Source organism: Hipposideros armiger, unplaced genomic scaffold, assembly GCF_001890085.2.
Source record: "Hipposideros armiger isolate ML-2016 unplaced genomic scaffold, ASM189008v1 scaffold_1116, whole genome shotgun sequence".
NCBI lineage: Eukaryota > Metazoa > Chordata > Mammalia > Chiroptera > Hipposideridae > Hipposideros > Hipposideros armiger.
The window spans coordinates 271,409-296,511 of record NW_017732466.1 but is presented as its reverse complement, the minus strand read 5'-3'; the positions used below and the strand labels follow the sequence as shown (position 1 = coordinate 296,511).

At 42.2% G+C, this 25,103-nt stretch overlaps 1 protein-coding gene and 1 pseudogene across 1 annotated transcript; both read right to left on the bottom strand.

Moving 5' to 3' along the window:
* Positions 1 to 446: 446 nt before the first annotated feature.
* LOC109376382 (taste receptor type 2 member 40-like) lies at positions 447 to 2,443 on the bottom strand (annotated as a pseudogene).
* Positions 2,444 to 21,851: 19,408 nt separating this feature from the next.
* On the bottom strand, positions 21,852 to 22,841 carry TAS2R39 (taste 2 receptor member 39). The gene has a single exon (XM_019632308.1). It carries the CDS (start codon positions 22,797 to 22,799, stop codon positions 21,852 to 21,854), a length of 948 nt encoding a protein of 315 aa, XP_019487853.1. The 5' UTR covers positions 22,800 to 22,841.
* Positions 22,842 to 25,103: the final 2,262 nt, after the last annotated feature.

Genomic DNA, 25,103 nt, shown 5'->3' with positions numbered 1-25,103 from the left:
CTTGGTATCATCAATAGCATTCTCTTCACATTTTCCTCAGCAATTCTGATTTAAAAAATAGCAAATACAGGAAAACCCCAAATTCCTACCTTTCTGGTTCCAGGATATCTGGGGTCGGTGGGTGTCTCATTTTGTGAACAGCCCTTTGAGGCAGTGCTGACAGCATTGTTCTGAAGAGTGACAATGACGAGTACTCTTTTTCTGCCTCTCAAGTAGTCACTCTCAGGTAACCTGCCCTTGCCCCAGTAGTTATTTTGAGGTGACCCAGAACTGGTAAAGCCAGAGGCACGGGTGCCACTAGCATTGCCACAGAGTCAGGAGTGAAGCAAAATAGACCTTCCTGTACCCTGGCCTGTTCCTATTTTCTTTCTGCCTCATACACACTTCACTCTTCTTTTATTCTTCCTTTCCTCACTTCTCACTTTGTTCCCTATTTTTTGGAAAAATAAAGCATTCAGTTGACCATCCATTTATCCACCAGCCACCCTGTATTTCTTCTCATTCCCAAACAACCTCCTGAGATGGTTGGTCTTTACAAACCCCCTCACTGTTTTGATTGCCTTGTCTGGAAACTCCTATCATCTCGAATGCCACCTTGCCGCTCGACTTGTAGTATACACGGCCTCCTTTTAGTCAAATCCCAAGCCTTTTGCTTTACTCTTCTTTTTCCTTAAACCTCAGCAGCCCTTGATCGTTTTGGCCTGCCTTTCTTCTTTGAATCCCTTTTCTCTGCAGGTGTTGTGTTTTCCCTTCTACCTCTTGGACCGTATTCTGTGCTCACCACTAGCCCTCCTCTGTCTTAACTGTGGGTTAGTAGGGTGCCTTAAGTAGAGTGACCGTATAATTTTTCATCCAGGTCAAGGTAACCTTGAGAATTAAAGGGTGCTCAATAGCAACACGCACAAACGGAGGTCATCCCAGGCACACGGACATGGCTGGTCACCCTCTCCTTAAGACCCGGGGGGCAGGAAATGGAGAGGAACTCAGGGCAGGATATGAATGAGCATAGACCAAGGAGCTTGCATACATTCTTCTTAAGAGTTGCTTAGCTACTTCTGCTCAGCATCTCAAGTTAAAAATTCAGTGTCACATTTATGAGAGGACCCAGTTACCCGAGGAGAAGTGTCAGAGCAGGATTAGGAAAGCAAAGATGGTGAGCAAGAGAGGTCTAGGTGAGGAAAAGGCCGAGCTGTTTGGACCAGGTACTCTGTGGGTTCCAGCCACAGAGTCTGCCCTGATAGGTAAAGATGTGAACTTGGCACTGAAACCGCTTCCAGGCTCTTCTCAGTCCAGGATTGCCCAAGATCAGTAGAACCTAGTGGCCAGCAGCGTAGGCAGCCATGATGATTTTGCACAGAATATTCCAGTAACTGTGGGCATCAGTGACAGACAAGGAAAGAAATAGAGCAACTGCACTGAAAACGTAGAGAATGAGAAAGCAGCTGATAGCTCTGATGCCCCCCCATGTGGGCCTCCATGCTGGGGTCCCTGGAGCCAGTGGCATTGCTTCCCATGTGGAGGGTGTGCCTCTTGAGATTTATAATTAGCAGGGTGGCCGCCAGGGTGAACATAACCAGAGGAATGAAGACCCCCAGGTTACAGAGAAGAACCAGGTTGACCACACTGGTTTCAGTGACGTATCTCTTCTCAGTGGAGCTGGACAAGGGGTAGGAGTGGAACTATTCACATACACATTGAAGCTATCTTTAGAGCAGGGAAAGCTGAGGCATAAGGAGATGAACAGCGACAGCCTCAGAAGCCAAAGCAGCCCCACCATGATTTTCCTCTTCATCAAGGAGAAGAAACGGTGAGTAGAGTTGGCAGTTTTAAGGCAGTGGAAGATATAAAGCCAGACAGTGAGCCAGAGGTTGGTCTAGTTCAGAAACACGGGGAGGACTTTGAAAGGTACATGCACTGTGTTTCGGTTAATAAGCGGCCCGGAATGGGGGACTGGAAGACTTCGCCAGCATCATCCAAACCTGTAGCAAGGGCCTGGAGAAGGCGAGCAGCTGCAGGCCGCAGCCGCCAACAGGAAGTCTTCGCGTCTGGCCCACTCGGCCCCGTGGGCAGCCATGCTGCAACCCTGATGCAGCTGTTTCCGATGACGTCAGTGACGCCCTCGGTTCCGGAGACCACCAAGGTGAAGGTGATCTTAAACCAGGACGTGCCTTTATCCGTGGCATCTGTGCTCATGTAGCCATGCTGTGTGGCCTGAACTTTTTTCCTCAGTTAATGGTTATTTCTAATTTTTTCTTCATTTGCATGTCATGTGGTTACAGGTTAGAGGCTTGACATGCAAATTGAGAGGATCTGGTTATTGGCTGTCTCCATTTTTCATAAAGGCCCATTTATCCTAGCATCTTCCCACCTTCTTTACCTGACAGGGCAGGAGTCCCAGGTGAGGAATCTTAGTGGCCTCAGGGCCTTTTCACTTGTCTCACAAGATCTGTTACCTGCTAAATGATCTGTAAAAAGGCATATAGCTTCTCTCATCTGCTTCCCCTCCTTCTTCCTTAATTGTCTCTTATTTTGGGAGCGTTTTTATTCCTATAGTTAGCTTGTTTATGAATAAGAAATCTCCATCAGCTCATATATGAACATCTTTTATTTAGAATTGTTTCTTCTAGAAAGGCCAGCTATTATAATGTCCTCAAATAGTACACAGAAAAGCCAAAATCGGAGGCCATTTGGGTTAATTAGCGATAAGAAAGACTCGGTAGTCACGTTTTCATTGTGTGTATATCACCAATAATTTTCTGATGTGCGTATCACTGTTTGATCTCAGACTCTCGTGGAGTTAGCCTGGGAAGGCTTCAGCATGTTCTGAACATGGTGTTGAAGTTGGCACGTGACAGGATACTGTGACTTAGAAATTTAATTCCCGATTTCTTTATCCTGGCTGTGAGACAGAACGAACTCTGTTAAAGTAAAAAAAAATATATATGGACGCCAAGGACTCATTCCTGACCTAGTAAATAAGAATCTGAGATAGGGCCCAGGCCTGCTGTATTTTTAGAAAGCTCAAAGGTCATATTGCTCATGACTGGGATTAAGAACTGGAGGCAGAGCTGGCGTTCAGCGAGTCTGGGGCCAAATCTCGCCTGCGGTTGTGTGTCTCATTTATCTTGTACTGTCTCACTTTGGACAGCATTACTCCACCAGTGCGTAATATATTTTTTACTGGGCAGCATTTAAATTTAGGAGATTACATCTGTGCACATACAATCTGTCTTCCCTTGAAAATGAAAAGATTTGGCAATATTTGGTCTGCCTACTTCAAGTGCAATGGTGACTGCCCATCTAAAACAAGGCAGGAATGCACTTTGCAGTGTGTCACATATCTGCCAATTCCTTGTATCTTCTTGACCCCAAGGCCTCGGGCCAGTGTGCTTGCCCCATTATAATTTTCATAACAGAAATGGAGGGATGATAAAAGTAAATTTCCCCACCACACATTCATTTATTTCAAATAAAGAAGTCGGGTTTATTTTTATTATAAATTTGTCTTATATTATTAAATCATATTTGTATAAAAATGGCACCAGACAGAGCAATATATTGCAAAATTAAGCAAGCATTATCTCGAGAAGTGAAAGTCCACGTCCACGCAAAGACTTGTACAAGAATGTTCTTAGCAGCTTCCTTCATAATCGCCAGAAACGGTAAACAAGATTTGTCGGCAGTTCTGCATCTTTGGTAACTTCTTTTACTTCTACTAATAGAAGAGAGTAGTGTTTGTCAGCAGCTTTCACATATTCCCAAGCACCAAACTCATTTTTTGTTGTTTATTTTGTTCTAGTTTAGGCAAGTTTGTAATGAATAGCATCTCCCCCAATTTCTTGCACATAATTGTTGATTTCCACTGTGCTGGTACAATCTTCTGTTGGTTTTCATTCATGTTGTTCTCTGATTTTTGGAGGTGAGGGCAGTGGGGGCTGGTGAGCATGGTCTGCCTGCAGCCCCAGAGGCAGGCCACCAAGGAGAGCAGTCATGGGGGTGGGGACAGGTGCTGAGGCTGTGACGCCAATGAGAGGACAGGAATGGCCTTGGAAGAGACTCCCCACTGCCCCCCTCCAAGGCTCTGTGTGACCCCAAGAAACGAAGACGTTACCTCAGGGAGGACAGGAGGGAGAAATCGTGATCAAATCTGGTAATGATAGTGTTTAAGCCTCGTCTGGCTGAGATACCACTAAACATAATTGGTTTTTGGAGCAGTGTCAACTCAGTGGGACAAACACACACCGTTTGTTTTCTTCAGTCATTGTGCTCAGCTCTGTGCCACTTAATCCCCCTTTCACATCGCATAGTGACATCTTGGACAGGTTTCACCTATTTTTCGTTATTGACACTCAACCCAATTTAGTTTCACATTTGGTTTAAATCTTACCTTTTCTCTTTCTCATATGGAGCTGAGAGCCCGTCTGTTTGGATTGGACGGGGATGGGTGGGCTCTGGGACACCCATCTGCCCCTCCGCAACCCTGGCTCCTCCAGAGTACCGGTGTGCAGAGGGGACAGAGCACTCCCCTTATTTTACTGGCTGCTGTGATAAATGTGCTCTCTTGTGGTTGCTGCTGCTTTTCCGGCCGGCCGATGCCATCTGGATGCTGGTGACTCTGGGGGCCAGGCTTGCATGGACTGGCTGTCTCGTGAAGAGCACATGTGAGGTTTCATGAGGGCTTTGTGGCAGCTCTGCAGTGTGTCGCCTGTGACTCCAGGTACCCTCTCATCTCCCTCCTCTCATCTTTTTACAAACACAGAGCTGGGTGGGGGTGGCTGTTGGGATCCTGGCTGGTTACAGTAATGAAGGTATTGTCATCTCTTAGCAAGCTTTGCAGATAGGTATCAGCATCAGTTCTGGGCTGCTTTCTTTACATCTGCCCTTCTCAACTCTGCCTACATACAGAATTGCCTGAGTTCCCTAAATGGCTTTAAAAAAAAATTCCATACCCATGTCGCCCCTGCAAAGATTCTGAGTAATTTTCCTCAAAAAAGCGGAAGAATGGGATTTCCTTTACTTCCCCTTTTTATTTCAACATTGGGCAAGGAGGGGTGGGGCCCAATGGCCCTGGGGGTACCTACCTGCTTGGTGTCTCGTGTGGGCTGTAGGGTTAATCCTGGGACAACAGGAGCTGTGCCTCTCAACACCCTCGTGGAAGTCACTGGACGACTGACTCCTGGAGAAGGCTGAGAGGACGTGCTCTTCTCTCAGGTGGAGGGAGACCAGATCCAGAGGTTGAATTATATATAGAACATGATCCTCATATTTTGTAAAACTGAGTTTTTGGCTTGTGAAAATCACTTCCCGTCTAGTGTTAGAAAAGGAACTATTTCTCCTATCTCTATGAAAAGTAGGAAAAAGGAGACACACGTGCAGGTCATATGCTCCACTTTGTATAATAAACCGAAGGCCACTTCCATGTGCTCATTCGGCAAAGGCTGTAATTAAAGCGACAGCCTAGATGCTGTTATGTCTCAAACTACTGTAGGAGCAAAGGCCAGGGACATGGAAAGATCTGTGATCAAAACCTGATGAGCTGCACAGAGAATCCAGATGTCAACAAGGTTTGTTGGGTTGTTTATAAAATGAACACTTTAGTATTTGAGTGAAAAATCTGCCTGGGCTATCACATTCTTCACAGATAGCAAGTCGTAAAAGAGTGTCTGTTGAACGTAGCGGAAGTCATAGCGCAAATGTGAGTGTGACCAGGAATACTGTCGTTCAATGTACTGGAAATAGACTAGGAAATAAAAGATAAATTGTGTGGAAAAAAGTTTTAAACGTTGCAACATTTGCTATTGCAGCTGATGGGGGTACATATTTAGTAATACTGAGATGTAAGCTCTATTTATTCACTGTGAGTTTGAGATTTTTATATGAATGAAAATATTTTAAGACAGTGTGCCCACGAGAGACACACACCAGGAAGTGACTAAGAAATTAATTTCTGTAATTGAGGAAACTTTTGAACAGTTTAATACAGGCGATGTTCCTGGCATACATGGTGCTAATATTGGACTTGAATAAAACCAGGGTTCCATGTGGCAAGTTATGTAAGGATACAGACTCACATCTACTCATCTGCGTTGTTCAGCAGGAACTGCTGTATGCGATGCTAGAAGTTAAAAATGGAGCACGTCATGGACACAGCTCGCCACCTGTAAGCTGGCTCTCCTCCTGGGGCTTGGGTCACAGAACATTCCAGATGCTGTTTGATGAATTGGACACAGCTCAGCAGTCTGCTCACTGCACGTAGGTCAGGGGGCTCCATTGCAGCACAGGAGAGTTGTTCAATTGTTGAAGTGAACTCATTCCCATCCAAACATCTTGGCTTATGCTAGGCAGCAAAGATGGCGGCTATCACATCGTTGGACTTTTGTGTTGGCCAATGCTTTGACGGTTTCTTTGCAAAGGCATCCACAAGTAGCTATAAAACATTATGGAGAAAGTTATCTAACATCACATCTGCGAGTTATTTGGTCCTCTTTTCTGTGCTAGAGTTAGTTTCTAGAAATGTAACTGGTGGCCAGAACCCCGTGATGGGAATTGTGTGACACTGAAAACTGACTTCTCCAAGTGGCTTGTTGACTTCAGCCTCTGTGAAGATCACCTCTCACTGCTCATTGCTCCTTCATCAGCGCTTCCCTGCAGGGCGAAAGAGGACCAGCAGTGTGATACAGGACAGAGCACTTAGCACAGTGACACTGGACGCCAAACTCTTGCAAATATCTTAACAATTGTGCAAAGGTTTTGAAAATCTTTGAAAATCATGTTTGAAAATGTCCGTGTTTTTGAACAGCTCCTTTCTACTGTTACACTAAGTAAAACTCAGTATCTCTTCTAGTCAAAGCTACCTGCCAAGGCTGAATTCTGTGATCAAATTGAACTTGATACAAGATTTAACAATGATATGTTAATGCCAAAGAAAAAGTCGCAGATTTCTGATTCCAAAACAAGTTAACAAATTGTGAAAGAAAATATTAACAGTAAAATATTTCTATTTTTTATCTTGTTTTTTTTTCCAATTTTTAATTTAAGGTACAATTGTCAATATCATACAGATGTGCATTATGTGGTATGGTTGCAAACATAAAAAATGTTCAGAAAAATAAAGTTTCATTATTTTCCTGGCACTTGGTTTGTTTTCCTCACCTCTGCTACGTCCGCCCATAGACCTTTGCGTCCCTGACTCCTGAAGACCCTGGAGTTTTCAGTGATGTCTTGAATGCATGTCTTGTGTGGGCCCTGAACGGGATGGTTCTAGAGCTTAGCTGACAGTTTCCACCACAAGATGGCGCTTAGGAGTCCTTGGGGGGGGGGAAATCGAGCAATTACTTAATTTGTCCACTAGTGGGCGGGCGTGCTCTTTCTAAATAGGGGTCTGGAGCAAACCTTTGAAAGAAAACCTTTTGCGTTTTAGGAAGTTGGCTAAGAGTTTTTTATCTGCCCACTTTTATAGGGAGAGCGCTGAATCTTTATACTCATGGTCAGAGTTATTTCAGACAGTTTTCATGAGAACATTCATATTGCCTTTTAGTAAAGTATCTTTTTATTAACAGATCCTTACTATTTAGTTACATTAGAAAGATACATTGCAAATAAAAACTGTATTTCTTAAATAGACTAACTTGAGTTGACTACAGAACCCTACCCTAAGGAACCCAAGTTGGACACCAGAATGCTAGGGCCTGCATGTGACCTGGGAGTGGGTGTGATACGTGGACTCAGCTCACCGATTCGGGGATGAGTGAAGCTAGGCCTTGAGGAGTGAAGGGGACTGCCCGAGGCCACACACCTGCTGAGATCATTATGAAACCCTCAGGGAGTGCGTTTTAGACGTCCTTTTACCTGGCCTTTGGATTCCTATTAGAGTTCTCTGCAGGGTCTGTTTTTGCTTTGTCATTACGGCTCCTCCTCTGCCTCCGACCCCCCTGCTCCCTGTTATAAAGACTCCTGGGATTACATTGGCTCTACCCTAGCTGGATGATCTTCCCATGTGAAGGTCCTAAACTTCATCACCTCTGCGAGGTCCCTTTTCCCATGGAAGGGAGCGTATTCACAGGTTTCACGCGTTAGGAAGAGGACGCCGTGGTGGGGAGGGCATTCCTCCACCTGCCGCAATCAGTGTTTGCCTGCCAGAGGGCACCGAGGAGCCAGTTGCACCCTCACTAGTTAAGTAATACCCCGGGCTTTCAGCTTGCGCCCTCCCCTGCGTCCTGCCAGGAGCCGGAAGTGCTGAGCGAGGGGGAAAGGAGGGTGAGGAAAACGGATCGCACCCACCCTCCCCATCACTGGACCTGGAGAGGAGCTGTGTGGCTCAGGCCCAGCCGGAGAGAGGAGACACCTTTACATTAGATGGGAGGTAATGGTTTTTATTACAATGGGACGGGACTTGTTTTTTTTTAACTGACAATTATGCTGTTTTAATTCCCAATACGTGTGGAAAGCCATGGACTCTACCTGGAGGGTTGCCCATGGCTGGAGAGCACAGCTCTTCCACAGTGAAACCAAAGGCAATGGTGGGGAGAGAAAGCTACCCCACATGGTCCCTCGTGGAATCCAGCTCATTGGATGAACCTGGTACAAGACGATTTTGAGGGAAAGGGGATCTTAAACCTCTGCTGATTCACCCCATGAACTGGAAAGACCCTCTTCCTAGAGGGGGATGGATGACTGAGTGTTGAGCCCGCCCGGCCCAGGAGGCTGAGAGGTTGGAAGGGGCTTTGGAAGCCCATGGTTTTCCCAGGAACACTGGGTGATGTTCCTCCCATCTAGGAACTTTTGGGAGAATGGTAGAGGAAGGAGAGAAAAGAGTGGGGGAAAGGCAGAAGGCCCCGGATTGATAACCACGGACACGAAAGAACAGGTCGACAGTATTTCAAATCTGCACTGTCAGGGAGAGGTAGGGCGTGTGGCCAACATAGGGAGAGGCATGCAGCACGCCCTCTGCAGCTGGGAGCCAGACTTCAGCGTGCTTCCCAGCGTGGGAAGGGATGGTCTGCCTAAACCCTAAGACCGAGCAGAAGGCTTTTATGGGCTTCTTGAGGACAAGAGTTAGATGTCTAGACCCAAGTTTGTCCCCATGGTTGGATGCGTCTGCTTCCGTCACCCCTGGGACCTGCGAACACAATAGAGCAGGCTTTGCATAAAAACGGTGAGTGGCCGCCATCAGGCCAAGACCAGAATTACTACGGACAGTTTTTTTTATTACATGTGATAATGTAGTTATAATGACCATTTTAAACTAAAAAATGACAAATACATTCTGTTAACAGTTCTGCCACAAAGAGATATAATGATTTGGGGTGAGGAAAAAAAAATCTTTTTGTCGGGGGGAGATTATGGCGCACCAAAAATGGATGTGTGTTTTGTGCAGGAAATGAGACGTTGGTATGTCTGTTTGCATGGAGTGGCTAAGTCAAGATAAAGTGCAGCAGGTTATGAGGATAATGCAAGGAAACAAATGGATGTTCTGTGCCTTCCTCATCAGTACAGGGCCCCGGAAGTACAGAGCAGCAGAAAAGGGCCCAACCCCAGGTCCAGAGAGAAGAACCATGCTGGAGAGTGATGTGGGGAGGGGCAGGGAGCAGCGAGGGGCCTTACGCAGAGGTCACCTCTCTTGTGTTTAAATAGGAATGAACTTTAAAAACTACTCCAGGTGCATTGGAGACATTGGAAGTAGGCCGTTGCTTATGCTTATCTGTGGGTGCATGCTGTCTGCATGCCCCAAATGTTACTCAGGATTGTCTGGCAAAAAAAAGAACCTGGGTAGCTGGGTATTTTTTTCGTTCTCCTCAGGTGGTTGGGCTTTAGCTGGGTTCTGTCTCTCTCCGTGTATTCATAGCTGTCTACCTGGGGACAGGTGCTTTCTACTTTGAATGGCATATAATAAAGTCTTATTTTTGAAATTAAGGCGATTGTGTCTGGCCTTATGTTAGGCTCTCAGTAAGTAATTTGTTGAAGGAAGGAAAAAGGAAGGAGGGAGGGAGGGAAGAAGTAAAGACGTGCCTTTATGCGTGTGCATGTGTGCTCTGTCACGTGATTGGGCTTCAAGAAGTGGAGGAGGAGGCTAAGGAGGTGAGTGTTTGAAGGGAACGCCGAGGCTTTGGGCTGTGACGGAGAACGCAGGGAGGCTACTTCAGTGCCAGATGTTCAAGGTTTGTGGATCGAGGCCTGGTGTTGTCCTTACTCTGTGAGCGAGGGTAAGAAATGTTACCAGGAAGGTGGGATGAGTTTCCAGTGAGTTCATAGACCCTCATAATGCAGATTCTCCCCGGAGAGCTGCCCTGTCGCCTTTCTCTGGTCCATAAATACGGTAAACTCACGTAGCCCGCCCTCTCTGCATTTACTACGCTGCCCTAAGGTCACTTCTTCACCAAGAGGCTCCTGCTCCCTATCTGTCCATGTGTTTGACACTGTTAGCTGTGTGCTCTGTATTTGGGGTTTTTTTTTGGGGGGGGTCCACCTTCTGTGATCCCCAAAGAGGTTGCCATTGTTCTTACCTCACAAATACCTAGTGTGCTGTAATGTGCCTGCTGTCCAGTGGCTGGAACTCGGGTGGGTGTGAATAAGAGGTGCTGCGGATATTAAAAGTAAAGAATCTCAGTGTACAGTGGGTACCAGTCCACATTCGTGGAATTTGAAAATGCGTCAATGCGCGTTCTTTACCATTTGCCTTTCTGTGTTCTCAATGCTGCCTTCATTGCTTGTCCAGTCAAGACCCCAAGTCTGTGGCCCCCATGATCAAGAGGGTTGTTTTCTATTTTGACAAGTAAGCCACTACATTTTTGAAGACGGGTGGCACAATCCGGACGATCCCTGAAGAAGGCAGTGGCACCTGCCCTATTTGGGGTTCAGGTAGCGAGTGTAGCATTGGGAAGCTAACTGGAAGAGAAAGGAGGGACTAAAGTAAGATATGTACCTTTCTTCTCCTTTTTCCTCTTCTCTTCGTATCTTGAAAAAGAAAGGGTTTTCAATTGAGCAGAAAATTGAGGAGCTTGAGGAGATGCTGGAGCAGAGCTAGGAATGCTCCACAAATATGGCCTCGCAGTCCCTGTGTGTCCCACCCCCTTACAGGTAGGCGGGGCTGTGTCACTACCTCTGAATGGGCTATGAGTAGGAGATTCCTGACATCCTTGCCAACTCACAGAAGAGGAAGCTGACTGCTCCACAGGCTCCCTTCACCTGCTCAGGTGACACCCCCACCCCACCCCCGGGCCTCGTTTGAGCTGGCGGAGCACTGGCCCTAAGCAGCCGATGCCCTGAGATGTCCTGTGGAGAGTGGCCACTCTGGGAGAGCTTAGGCTGCATGGGGTTCAGAGGAGCAAGAAATGCGCATATGTTTCTTAGCCATTCCAACTTTTGGATTTTTTTTTTTTTTTTTAGGGAAGATGAATTTAATCGAATACTTTAAATAGTGTAACTTTTAGTTTAAAAACATTTACACAGTACTTTATAATTTATAGGGCACTTTTTCATACTATTATTCCCTTTAAAGCCCACCATGCTCCTAAGCTAGTTTTTCTTCCTTTTAACTTTTATTTTGACTTAAATTCAGACTTCTAAAAAAGTTGCAAGAAGAGCACAAAGGGTTCCTGCATACCGTTCACCCAGATTACCTAAATATTAGCATTTAACTGCACTGCTTGGTTCTTCTCTCTCTCTCTAAATATGTATATACATATTACTTTTTTGTGTGACCCATCTGAGAGGAAGCTCAGATAGGAGGCCCCTTCACCCCTAAATACTTCCGTGTGTCCCCTAAAAACAAGGACATTAGGACCATGTGTTTTGCAGCCTAGCCTAGCCTATTCTAGACCAATACAGACACGCGTTGTGGTGCTGCTACGTGAGGAAGGCTTAGTATAGATAGGAAGTCGAAGCTGTAGTTCAGAGGCCACACATAGCCATTGCGGAAAAACAGGTCTGAATTTGGAAGCTGAGAATCTTAAAGGGAACAAGTTTTTAACTGATATTTCATGATACAACACATTGTGGCATTGAGTGAGCCAGGTAAGGGTTGATGGGAAGGGGATTATGGCGGCATTCAGGTGTGCAGACAGAAGGACTTCAGGAAACTGTTTTCCAAGCAAGATAAAACTGGACTTTGTTACTACATTGTACCCACAGTTGGCCATTACTATCACAGTAATATTGAAATGTTTTCACTGAAGTCACCTTTGTTTGCTCCAGGCCTGAAAATGTGCTACCAGCAACAATGATGTCATTAAAAAGGATGTAGTTAATAAAAGTATAGGAAGGTACCTTTGGGTGGGGTGGGAGGGCTAGCAGTTGAAAATGACAGTCATTCAGCTAGAGGAATGCTATTGATAAAATTCAAAGTCAGCTTAGGGTTAGGTACTGAGGAATGTGCTGCCTGCACTTCCGTTTTGATAGTGAAATGGATCATTAGTCCCACTTTCCAGAATTTTGTCCTTTCACGCCTTTTTCCAAATCCACCTCCACTTGAACTTTCGGTCTGTGCCCAGGATCTGGTTTGAATGAGCCCTGATTTATTTGCAGCCCTCGGGGATCTGGAGTGTAGATGCAAATGACAGTTTCCTCTGGTAAATGTCGTGGCAATTGGATCATTTTCTGATTTGCATTCCCAAGGCCTCCAGGCTCTCAGGAAACCACATCTCACAGGCAGTCTGGTGGGGATTATTTTTAATCTCAGCTATAAATGCCAGTCCATAATAGTTCTTAAAACGGAAAGAGTTTTCATTTGCAAGGCAGAGGATAATTAGAGACAGTCATTAGTTCAGCAAAAATCTGCGGCCAACAAGGAGATAAGGAGAAGGGACTCTGGGGATAGAGAGGGCTTGGGGATCAGGAGCGAGGTGTAGGACAGATGCGGATTTGGAAGCCATTGGCTGTTTGGGGGATTTGAACGGTGAGAATGGAGGAGTTTGCTCGGGGAGAGCATGCAGGGAGAAAGACGACCCTGGGCACGTCAAACATCCTGCCGTTCTTTTTCAAAGTCGGTCTCGTCATAAATCATCCCTATTTCTGACATTAGCAGTGACGTCTGAGGGCCCAGCTCATCTGCTCGCTGCCTCTCAGTCTGTGAGATGATTTTACTCCAGATTCCATTCCAGGGTTTAGAATGAATTTCCGTGCAGGTGTGTGCTCTGTGAGGGTATTTTTGAAATCTCAGATGAGCTCCCATACAAAGTAGGAATGAATTTTTAAATTTTCAAATTGGGTATGTGAAAAAGCAACTTACATTTTAAAAATAATTAGTTTAATATTGGCATAGCGCGCCCCCCGCCCCCCCCCCCTTCCTCATCCACCTGGTGGGTGAAAACATAATTCTGGGTAAACTCATTCATTTCATGTTACATCCATCCTATTGAACATGGTCTCTCCTGCTTTGAGCCTGGCTGCTAGTTGGAGGCAGAAGGAAGGTGGTTTGGGCCGGTCTCCAAGCGGCAGGTCCAGTCACCAGCTGTGCCTTTCCCATCTGCAGAGTCACTGCCTGCAACCCTGTCCTCTCACGTTGGCACCTACCTGCAGTGTGGCACCTTTCCTGCCCCTTGGACTGTCCCCTTCTCTGGCTCCCTCCCCTCGTGCTAGCAGCTCCCTGCTTGTGTTCAGCGCTCCTAGTTGTACAGAATCCCATTCATTACTTGATGGTTGGAGTGATGTCTCCATGGTGATATACAGGGGGACTCGGCCACCATGTCTCCTTAGCTACTTGGCAGGCGAGTTAGAGTTGGCTGGGGTGGCCTACATTTGGCTTTTATCGTTTCTATGTTTGGTCTTATGCTCTTTTTTTTTTTTAATTTCCAAGATAATGGTGAGGGACATGCACATAGCTGTGTAGAGTGCATGCTGAGAGGTTCCGTATAGATGTTTCTCTTTAAGAAAAACACCACTTAACTGACCACTTAACTTATTGATGAACACCTGTCTTTTTCAGTCCAACATTCAGCTTTCACCAAATTAAGCTTTCTGGAAATTTTCTATGAAAGCGGTAAGGAAATTAGGAGCTGCCACTGTTTAATCAATTTGAGGAGTTGATACATTTCTCCAAGGGGTCACAGAGTGGAATTAAGCAGGTGTGTTCATGAACAGGGAGAGAAACACTGGCATAAAACAAAAACAAGATAAGCCTGTTATCAGTGGAGTCAATGTCCCAGTTCAAAAATTTCCTTAGAAATTTCCTGTAGAAAACCAGTTTGGGACAATTTTTATGACCTCGAATTAGGAGTTGGGCAATATAAGATTAAACTTCTGAAATAGACTTAGAGATTCTTGAATAGTAATTATTATTATGTGTAAGGTTTTTTATTTTACGTGTTAGACCAAACAAATGGATTTGCCTCCCCTTTCTTCTGAGACTCATTGACCAAAAACAAAACAAAACAAGACAATAAAACAAAACAAAAAGCCCTTAACAATGAAGGGAGAGAAATGAGGATGGCTGAGGGCAGAGTAGCGATTTCATCCCATTTCTTGGATGTGACCCACCAATGAAAGCACATTTTGTATGAAGTAGAGGATGCTCAGAATCCGTACCTGCTGGGCCTCTGAGGATACTGTGACTGATCAGCTTGCTGAAAGCCTCCTGCAGGGCCCTGGATGTAGGGTTCCTAGCTCTGGATAGTGGGAGGGAGGCATGGTGCAGAACAGAGGCATTGCTGCAATTCTGTCTGCCAGATAGCTGCTTTAGTGGTCCCTTCCACCCCTTTCCCAACCATTGCACACAGGACCATCGGCAGCCCCCATATTGATCATTCTTTTCTAGAGAAACTGAACACGTTTTCCAGAAAAAGGTAGGCTTCTGGTGTGAGAGTTTGCACACAGGTTAAATTCTTTCTTATGACACTTTAGATTTTCAGGACAATGTCCGATTCCTCACCCACATACACAAAACAAAAGCCGGTTGACAGAAGCCAATCCTGATGAACTGGATGGTCTAGTTACAAAACCGAGCTCCCAACCAGCCTTTCCATTGAGGAGAATGCCCTACTGGGGAATAATACTTACTTATGCAAAACAGCCTTTCATTTTCCTTCATGGATAAGTAATCAAGGGTGATTAGAGATAGGAGCAAAATCCACAGCCTGAAAGAGAGAAACCAGGATAAACATTCATAATAAATGACCTCTAAAGAAACAAAGATCAGAAAAGAACACACAATAAATCAAACTTATATCCCCAGAGAAGGCAGAGAAGATATTGTATCCATAAAATAAGAAAAGGATGCTATTAAAAATAAGTGAGTAAAAATAAGAAGCTTTTAGAAATTAAAACTATGATTTAAAAATACATTCAGTAAACATATGATTTCAGTAAAAATGAAGAAGTCAAGGTAACTTCTCTGCAGAGCAAAAACCAGTGATGGAAACAGTAACAGAAAAGATAAAGACACAGATGTTTAATTCAGGAGGCCTAAATTGGACTGAAAGGAATTTCAGGGAGCAAGATTAGAGAAAGTGGAGAGGAAGAAATTATTTTTAAGAAATAGAAGAAAATGTCTCAGTGCTAATGAAAGAAATGGTCTTTTGATGATAAGCCCTGAATTGGTCTTCTACAAATGGAGCGTCTGGTACTAGTTGCCTAAACCATGATCATTCTCCCCTCTTCCTCTTTATAAGTACCCTGGTTTTGTTTAGAGTGAAAGTGAGCATAATTAAATTAAAACACTCTTCTACGGATTTCCTGGCAGGGGTGTCCGTAGGCGCAGTTCTCCCCGTAATGTAGAGGTGATGTCTCCATCCTGTGAGCATGAACTTGAAGAGGTTCTGTAACATGGTAAGGGTGATAGGATAGAAAGCTAGAAGAACCCAGGGCCTTAATCACTTCCTGGAGCATTTTGCATTTTCTCCAGCCTCTAGACTCCATGTTACATTAAAAAATATTAGGCATTGTATACGGTCATTTAATCTATGACAAAGGAGGCAAGACTATTATACAGTGGGGTAAAGACAGTCTATTCAGTAAATGGCGTTGGGAAAACTGGACAGACACATGCAAAAAAAGGAAACTGGACCACCTTCTTACACTATATACAAGAATCAACTCAAAATGGATTAAAGACTTCCATGTAAGACCCGAAACCATGAAACCCTAGAATAAAACAGGCAGTAGTAAACTCTCTTGCATTGCTCTTAGTAATAGTTTTTCTGATATATCTCCTCAGGCAAGGGAAACACGGGGATGTAGAGTACAGCATAGAGAATATAATATAGTCAATAATGTTGCAACAGCTATGTAGAGTGTCAGGTGGGTACTAGACTAATTGGGCAGATCGCTTCATAAATTATATAAATGTCTAACTACTATGCTGTACACCTGCAACTAATATAAAATAATACTGAATGTCAACTATAGCTGAAATAAAAATACATTTAAAAAAGAAAGATAAAAAATACATATATATTAGGCATTATATGGTCACAGTAGTCAGATTTCTGTTATATGCAGTTGTAGCACAAGCCTTGTGAACCGCTAAGGATAAAAAGAAGACCCTTAAATGTTCTGTAGAAAGAAAATATAAAAACCTACAAAGAAAAAATACACAGGTTGCTTTCTGACTTCTAATTAGTAATAACGAATGCTAAAAGAAAATGAACTTTTTTCTAAGTATATACTTAAGGGAAATGATTTTAGACCTAGAATCATATATTCAACCAAACCACCAATCAAGAGTGAGGGCAAAATAAGAAACATTTCCACCATGATTAAAAACCCAAACTAAAATCTTGCATGGTGTTGAGTAAATAATGGAAGGTAAGAAAATGCATTTGACTTTTATGCTGGAAATAGTCTCCTTTTACTTGGGCCTATGGATTGTGTAATTGACTTTAACAGAAAGCACCTTTTCGTCCTGAGTCCAGTAATCCTTTTAGTAACAATATTAGGAATGCTACTTAATGGGTTTTCCACATTTAAAGTAAATGCACAGAGAAAGCACAGAAGACTGAACTACAGTTACAGAACAGCATATAACAATGTAAAAGGAGCATTTGCTTTCAGAAATTAGAAGGGGAAAAGGGGAGAAAGAACAGAAAGAAGGAGAAGGGGAGCTAATATGCTATTTTTTATATAATGTGGAGTCGATGGGTATTGACTACAAATAGAACAAGAAATTGAAACTTAAAATGATCAATAATTTAAAGACAACAGACATAAGAGCTGAAAGTAACTCAAAATTTGGGAGGAGGACAAAGGACAATTTGAGGGCAATATATGTGACACTTAAGTTCTCATCTTTTACGGTGATGAGTCAATGGATATTGTTCACAGATGGATAAAACAATGGAAGTGTGTATGTATGTGTATATGTTTATGCATTTGGAGCTATGAGGGTAACCACCACAAAAACTAAAGCCAGAAATCAATAGAAATGTTGCTTCTGGGGAGTGGAAATTGGGGTGAGGCAGGAGACTGTTGCATTTCATAAAACACCTTTCTCAGTATTTGGTTTTTACTTTTTGGCCCAAAGCTGGTATTACTTTGGTAATTATAATAACAACTTAAAAAATAAACTTGAGAAAATAATTTCAATCCCATAATTTTTGGGTACAGATTTATAAATGAGTACTATTATGATATTTTGTAAGTACTGACAATCTCATTAAAAATCTAATTTTTAATCTCATTAAAAAAGCCATACATGAGAATTTGTTCTATGCTTTTAATCAGGCTCTTTCACAAGGAAATAAAACCTCACAACATTGTCAGAAAAATAGTGACAAACAGTTGTGACTTTTTGGCATATGTGTCAAAGTCACACTAAATATTGACTTATTTATGGAAATGTTATGTCTAATGACATTGACTCCACTCAACAGCATGGCGGCCTTTCCTCTTGTTCAGATCTTCCGTTTTGTGCCTCTGAGGCCTGTTAAAGTCATCTTCATATAGGTCTTGCTTGTTTCTTGATAACTTTATTGTTAGTATTTTATCTTTTTTTTTAAACTCTTATAAGGATTTTCCCCTTCCACATTTCATACTTTTATTATTTATAATAACTTTTCAGTTGTTTCTTTTAAGTTTTTTATATGCCATCATATCATTTACCTATAATACTTCCAACTTTCCCCTTCAAATTTTTAAAAATACTTTTATTTGTTTTTTTCTAATTACTTTGGATAATATGTAGGGACAACATTAATTAATAGGGTGAAAGTGAACATCTTTGTCTTTTTCCTGAAATTAATAGACATAATAGCGATTCTTCCTTAGGAATGATGCTGGCTATTAGGTTGAGATAGAGGTATTTTATCACATCAAGAAATTATTCATCTATTCTTATTTTATTAAGTTTTTTAAAATAATTAGGGATGGATGTTGGATTTTTCTCAATTTTAAAAACGTTTATGAAAATTATTACATGCTTTTTCTCCTTAGTGTTGCTAATATGGTAAATTACATTGCTATATTTTCTAATACTAAGCCATCTTTTATGAAATAAGCCTATACTCTGGATATCTTTGTTAAATTTTATTCAGTACTTTTACATAAATATTGGTAGGTGAGGTTAGTTTGTAGTTTTCTTGGAGACATATTTTGTTGTGTTTTGATATCAACATTACATCCGCTTTATGAAACAAATTTGGAAACTTCTCTTAATTTTTATGCTGTGAACAATGTGTATCGCCTTGACGTGATCTGCTTTTTAAAAAGCCTGTGGAATTCCCTTGTGAAAACATTTGATCTTGGCACTTTTTGGGCTGTGGCTCTTGACAGTTTTCTCTAGTTCAACTACAGTGATTTATTATGTTTGGATTTTCTACCTCTCTTAAGAATCAGTTTTAGTAAATTACATGTTTCTAGGAACATCTATCTTACTTGGGTTTTCACACTCTTATATAGAGTTGAACAAAATAGTTTCTTAAGGGTATTGTAATTTCTCTGAGTTGTGGTAATTTTTCCTTTATTTCTTATTTTGTGCATTTTTATGCCTTTTGTCTTTCTCAATTATATAAGCAAACACTACTAATATTTTTTTTAATGAGCCAATTCTTACATTCATTTTTAATTCTCCATTGTTTGATCTTTAATTTGTGAAATCAATATTTAATGAATTGTGTTTCCTTCTGATTTCCTTAGGTTTATTTTGTAATTAATCTTCTAAATTCTTAGTTTGGGTTTCTAATTTTTAACATTATTTCTTCTTTAAATTTTATTTACTCACTCAGACCCTTCTGGGCTAGGTTGATGTAACACCTGCCCACCCCACCCCCCCTTCTCATTTTGTTCATCCTGTTTTATTTTTCTGTGCTTTCCAGCTAGAATAGAAGACCTGTGAAGACCCGTTTATTTTGCTCAATACTGTGTACCTAGATCTAGAGTAGTGCCTACCATATAATTGGTGTTCATCCAATAATTGTTAAATTAATAAACTAATTATATACATCACATAATAGAAATAAGGCACTAACAGATGAATTGAATGGGGTGGGGAGAGAAACCAGACCCACAGATGGTTCCCAGAATCCTAGCTGCATCAATGGAAAATATTGCAGCGCTATTTAACATTAGGAAGTTGGAGAAAACTGAATGAGAAATGTGTACGGGGAGAAAAACTAAGAATCCAGCTTTGAATGTGCTGCTTTTTTGAGATGCGTCTCGCCTACAGGCTTCAATATAGTTTTTAATTTCCAAAAGATTTAAAAAAAATTAACTTTCAAATTTTGAAATCAGCTTCTTAGAGCTAACATTCAAGAATCACGAGATATTTGAGGAATGGCTCAATCACTAAAGAAAACCAAAACACACAAAAATCTGGAACTTGTAGGCAAGAGAAATACAGAGGGAGGAGAAAAATGGTTACAGCATTTCTAATTATTTCCTTCATAGAGGGGTACTCTTTCTATTGAAATATTAGGACTGTAGGAGAGAATTGGTGGTTTTATAAATTAAGCTGATGAGAAGATGAAGGAATGTCCTTCTAAGGACTTTTATCAAGGAGTGTGAGGGCAACTTCATCAGTGGAAAAGGAAGCAGGGAGAAAAGGGGTTGGAGGTTTCAGGACTTGAGGAGATGATAAGAGGTAGCCATTTTGGGTAGTTAACGAGTGACTTCTCGAGGGAAACGGGGGATGGAAATGCCCAATGGTTTTACTCATTTGAGACTAAAGAGCACGAACCTGTACGAACATAAGTTCATCCAGTTATGAGATAGTCTCAAGTAACACTAGGTTGCTTTCAAGTAAACGTGGAGTGTTAAATAGTGGAGTTCATCTGGATGTGGGGTTTTCCACGTGGTGAGGATGAAGACAGAGAGGGGCCAGACAATGAGTATTATTCATTCACATAAAAATTATAGTAGGGAACATTTCAAACATACTCTGAAATAGACAGACGTAGTATCAAGAAGCCCCATGACCTTGTTTGAAAGAAATCATCAACATATGACTAATCTAAACCTCTCTTCTCTTCACTGCTGTGCCCTCTGCCAAGTTATCTTAAAGCAAATCTCAGACATAATCTCACTCCATCTGTCATTACCGAAAGTATATTTTAAGGGTGTGGGTATAATGCTTCACCAGGAATCCTAACTGCATATGAAGGCAAGCGAAGGGAGGGACAGAGAATATAGATATGGCAATGGATTGAAAGCCCATGACCTTCCCATGGCAGCCGTTGAGTGAATAAAGAAAATGGAAAATAGGAGATAGTGAGAGATGTTTAATTCATGATTTGGGAGGTTTACATTTTTTATAATAACAAACATAGTGAGAGACTCAGTCAACTAATTAAGCTACAGAGTTCTCTCCCTCAAAACTTTCCTATTTACCTAGTTCTCTTTCTTATAAAGAACACCAATTTAAATCTTTTAAAAATGTGAAATGAATGCATACATGTTCTAAATAGTTCAAACAATGCAGAAAGGTGGAAAATGTAGTGTAAATGTTTCATTTATCCCCACATACCCAGCACCACTACTCGGAAGTCCTGTTAATCATTTTGGTAAATCCTTCTAGAAACTTTATACATATGCACATATACACAAGACATATATGTATAGTCCATAAAAAGAATATAAATGGAATTTTAAACACCTCCTTGCTTCTTGTACTTAACAATATATTGGAAATCTTTTCATTTTAGGACACATGCATTTGTCTCACTTTAAAAATGTTCACATATTATTCCATTTTGGATATATGAGTCTCCTCCTTAATGAAGATCTTCTTCCACATATTTTCACATATTGGTATATATATAGGACCATGCCTTATCTATAGGAAAAATCCTTAGACAGTAATTTTCAGGTGAAAGGGTGTTTTATGTACTGTTAATCTTGATAGGCATTTCCATATCATTCAGGTTATGTCTTTGGAAAATGGAGACAAAATGCGCTTCCAGCTGTTACTCAGAAAGCTTCCTGAATCTGAATCTGTTTAAAAGGCAGGGGAAGGAGAGACGTTACCAGGAGCTCAGGTTGCAAAGCCTTCCTTTGTTTTGATGGTTGTATCAACTCTGGCTGCATGCACATCAGAACCACCTGGAGAACTTTAAAAATTGTTTAAGTTCCAACACTGGAAATTCTGACTTAATTGATCTAGAGTCAGGCCCGGACATTGGAATTTCCAAAAATCTCCTAGAGATTCTCATTTGGAGCCAGTGTCTAGAACCACTGCTTTCTATAGAGCAAGGGAGGTGGAAATAGAAGGCTCAGGTAGAGAATATGTTAAACATCCCAAAGATGGTACCCATGAAGCGAAAGAGAGACATGAAGATCAAGCTCCTATACAAACAACCCACAACAGGTGAAAGGATCATCAGGGTTGGGGAAGAAAAGAGATGGGAAAGAGAGGTCTAGGTGAGGGAAAGGCAGAGCTGGTTGGTGCTGTGGTAGGCTTGTGGTGTCGGCCATCGAGTTTATTTTTTTAGTTAAAGATGAATTAGAGGCTGAAGCCGCTTCCAGGCTCTCCTCAGTCCAGGGTTGTCCTGAATCAGTAGAATGGAGTGACCAGCAGGGTAGGCAGCCATGATGACTTTGCACAAAATATTCCAGGGACTGTTGGCATGAAAGGTGTGGGACATAAAGAGAAATAGAGCAACTGCATTGAAAATGTAGAGAAAGAGAAAATAGCTGATGGACTTGATGGCCCCCAAGTGGGCCTCCATGCTGGGGTCCCTGGAGCCAGTGGCATTGCTTCCCATGTGGAGGGTGTGTCTCTTGAGAGAGATGATCAGCAGAGTGGCCGCCAGGGTGAACATGGTCAGAGGAACGAAGACCCCCAGGTTATAGAGGAGAGCCAGGTTGACCACACTGGTCTTAGTGACGTATTTTTTCTTGGTGGAGCTGGACGAGTGGATGGGAAAAGAATTGTTACAATAGGTAATGTAGGTCTCATTGAAGAAGATGGCACTGTGGCCCATGGAAATAAATACTGATAGCCACAGGAGCCATGGCATCAACCCAGTAATTCTCCACTTCAGCTTGAGGAAAAGAGAGTAGGAGAAATCAGCAATCTTCACGAAGTAGAAGAAACCGAGCCAGGCACCAAACCAGAGGCTACAAGAATTTAAGAACATGAGACTTACTTTGAATGTATCATACACAACACCTTCATGATAAAGGCGAGGAGTTGTTGAGCTGATGGTAATTTCTACCATCATGAAGCTTTGAAGAACCAGTCTGGATGCGCTCAGGAAGAACAGGATCCTGCCACTTGTGGAAACTGCCTTGTTCCGCATCCACTCAGCCGCATTGACAGCCACGATGAACCCATTTGCAGCGATACCAATGATGCATTCAGTGCCTACGATCATGTAAATTAAAATGACATGAAACAGTGACAGCTCATCTTCTGGAGGACCGCAGGTTTCAGTCATCCTGAGTGGTTACTCCTCTTTGGTGTCTGGAGGGAACTGTCTCCCTAGGGTTTGACAGGCAGGCAGATCCTTGATAGCTCCCGCTATTCATGTCACAGGAGGAAGCAGCTGATGCAGCATTTCCAAATTCACCCCATTTGTTTATCTCAGATTTCTTAGCTCTACATCTAGAGATGCAAATAATGGCAGGATTTGGTTTCTAATCCTCTCCCGTGTCCTTTTGGACGTGTTGGTATTAATCAGGGGACCCAGGGAAGGCCTTGAGGAGACATTCTTTCTTATAAACCACTAACATGGCATTGAGAGTTGTTCTTTACTAGCTCCAGTTAATTTGAACATCTGCCCATCAAGTCACCACTTAACTTAGTTTCACTGTGACTTCAGAGAACTGATTGAAAATAATAGCTTCATATATATATATGTACTTTATATATATATATATATATATATTTCTTATGATGTGCTAGGCACTGTTCAAACATTTTACATATAACCACATTTAAGCCTCACAACAGCCCTGTAAGAATGAAGAATGTACCTTCATTTTGCAGATGAGGAAACAGACTAAATAACTTGCCCAAAGTCATACACCTGGAGAGTGATAGAGCTGAGATTCAAACCCAAGCCAGCTGGTCCCAGAGTCCATGTTCTTACCCACCATGTTATGCTACCTAGTCCTGTGGACCCTTCTGTGCATGCCAAAGACTAAATGCAGGGTTGACTTGACTGGAACACGGTTTTTCTGGTAGTCTTTCATGATGTCCTCACCATTTAAGGGACGCATACTTGAGTTGGGGGGAAAAATGCAGTTTTCCACCTGTGAGACTTTCTTTACTATTTACCCACAGCAGTTCACTTCTGACACTTCTGGTCCCCAAATATGTGGGTTCTCTTCCCGACAAGCAGTTCTGTGTATTCTACAATTTAATTCAGTTCAGACACTATATATCTGGAGATAGCATCAGATTCCGCAGGGTAAGGGCTTAGTCCCACAAGGCTGCCTCCCATCACCTCATGTCAGATGCCAACTGCAAGTCCAGGTTGCCACCTGGGCTTCTAACCCATCAACTATAAATCAGGGGCTCCCAGGACTCTCTCCTTGGGTTTGATGAATTTGCTCGAGTGGCTCACAGAACTCAAGGAAACAGTTCACTTATGTTTACTGGTATATTATAAAAGGGTATGGTAAAAGGATACAGATGAACATCCACATGGGAGCCAGACCTAGGGCTCGGTATGTGGGAAGGGACACGGAGCCCCCTCTCTCTCCAGGGAGTACCAGTCTCCCAGCACCTCTACGTGTTCACCTATCGGAAAGCTCTCTGAACACAATCCTTTTGTGTTTTTAATGAAGGCTTATTTAATTAGGCACGATTGACTAAATCATTGGCCATGGGTTGGGTGGACTCAATCTCCACCCCCTCTCCCTTCCCCAGCAGTGTGGGGGGGGGGGAAGGTGGGTGGTACTGAAAGTTCCAACATGCTCTGTTCTTCTGGCAACCAGCCCCCATCCTTAGGTGCAGTCCAAAAGTCATCTCATTCACATGACAAAAGACACCTTTAACACTCTCATCACTTAGGAAATTCCAAGGGTTTTAGGAGCTGTATGCCAGAAACAAGGACAAAGACCAAACACATATTTTTTAAGTTACAAATCACGGTATCACAATAGTAAAGCAAGAAGATACTAATTTTCAGGAGGTGAGATAATAAATTTCTTTAGTTATATAAAATGATCACACACACACATTTACCTTTCATTTTAAACAAAACATTAACACTAGGAAAATAAGGGTTGAAGTAAAAGTTCCCCCATTCTTTTACAAGGTAGGCTAATCAATATTAGGGTAAAAACAACACTCCAAGTCTCCCAATCTATTTTGGAATATTAGAACCAAAAGACATGAAGAAATGAATCACTTTTATCTTGGGGAGTTGTTTCTGATTTAAAAATGAAAGCACAGGGCACATGATGAAAAATCGACTTCTCAATTCAGAGTAAATTAATTTTTATGAATGTACGTAACTCTAGTGATAATGAAGTAATTCTAATAATGAGAAGGTTGGTGGGTGAAATGTCTGAAAATCTTCATAGTATTTGGTCTTCCCTTTACAACAAGGCAAAAACTTATGAATGCTTTCTGGCCTGATTAACTGTTTTAAATAAGTTGTTATTAACCTTAAAAATAAAAAGTCGAAGTGAGACAGCCAACAAGCGTTTCTTTGTATTTCTTGGAAAAGACTTCTAGCAGAAAGTCCCAGCTATAGCTATCAGACAAAAAGAAATAAAAGGCATACAAATTA

Bases quoted from the DNA above. Each gene is read 5' to 3' on its own strand.
- TAS2R39 (XM_019632308.1), bottom strand. From the start codon at position 22,799: ATGACTGAAACCTGCGGTCCTCCAGAAGATGAGCTGTCACTGTTTCAT.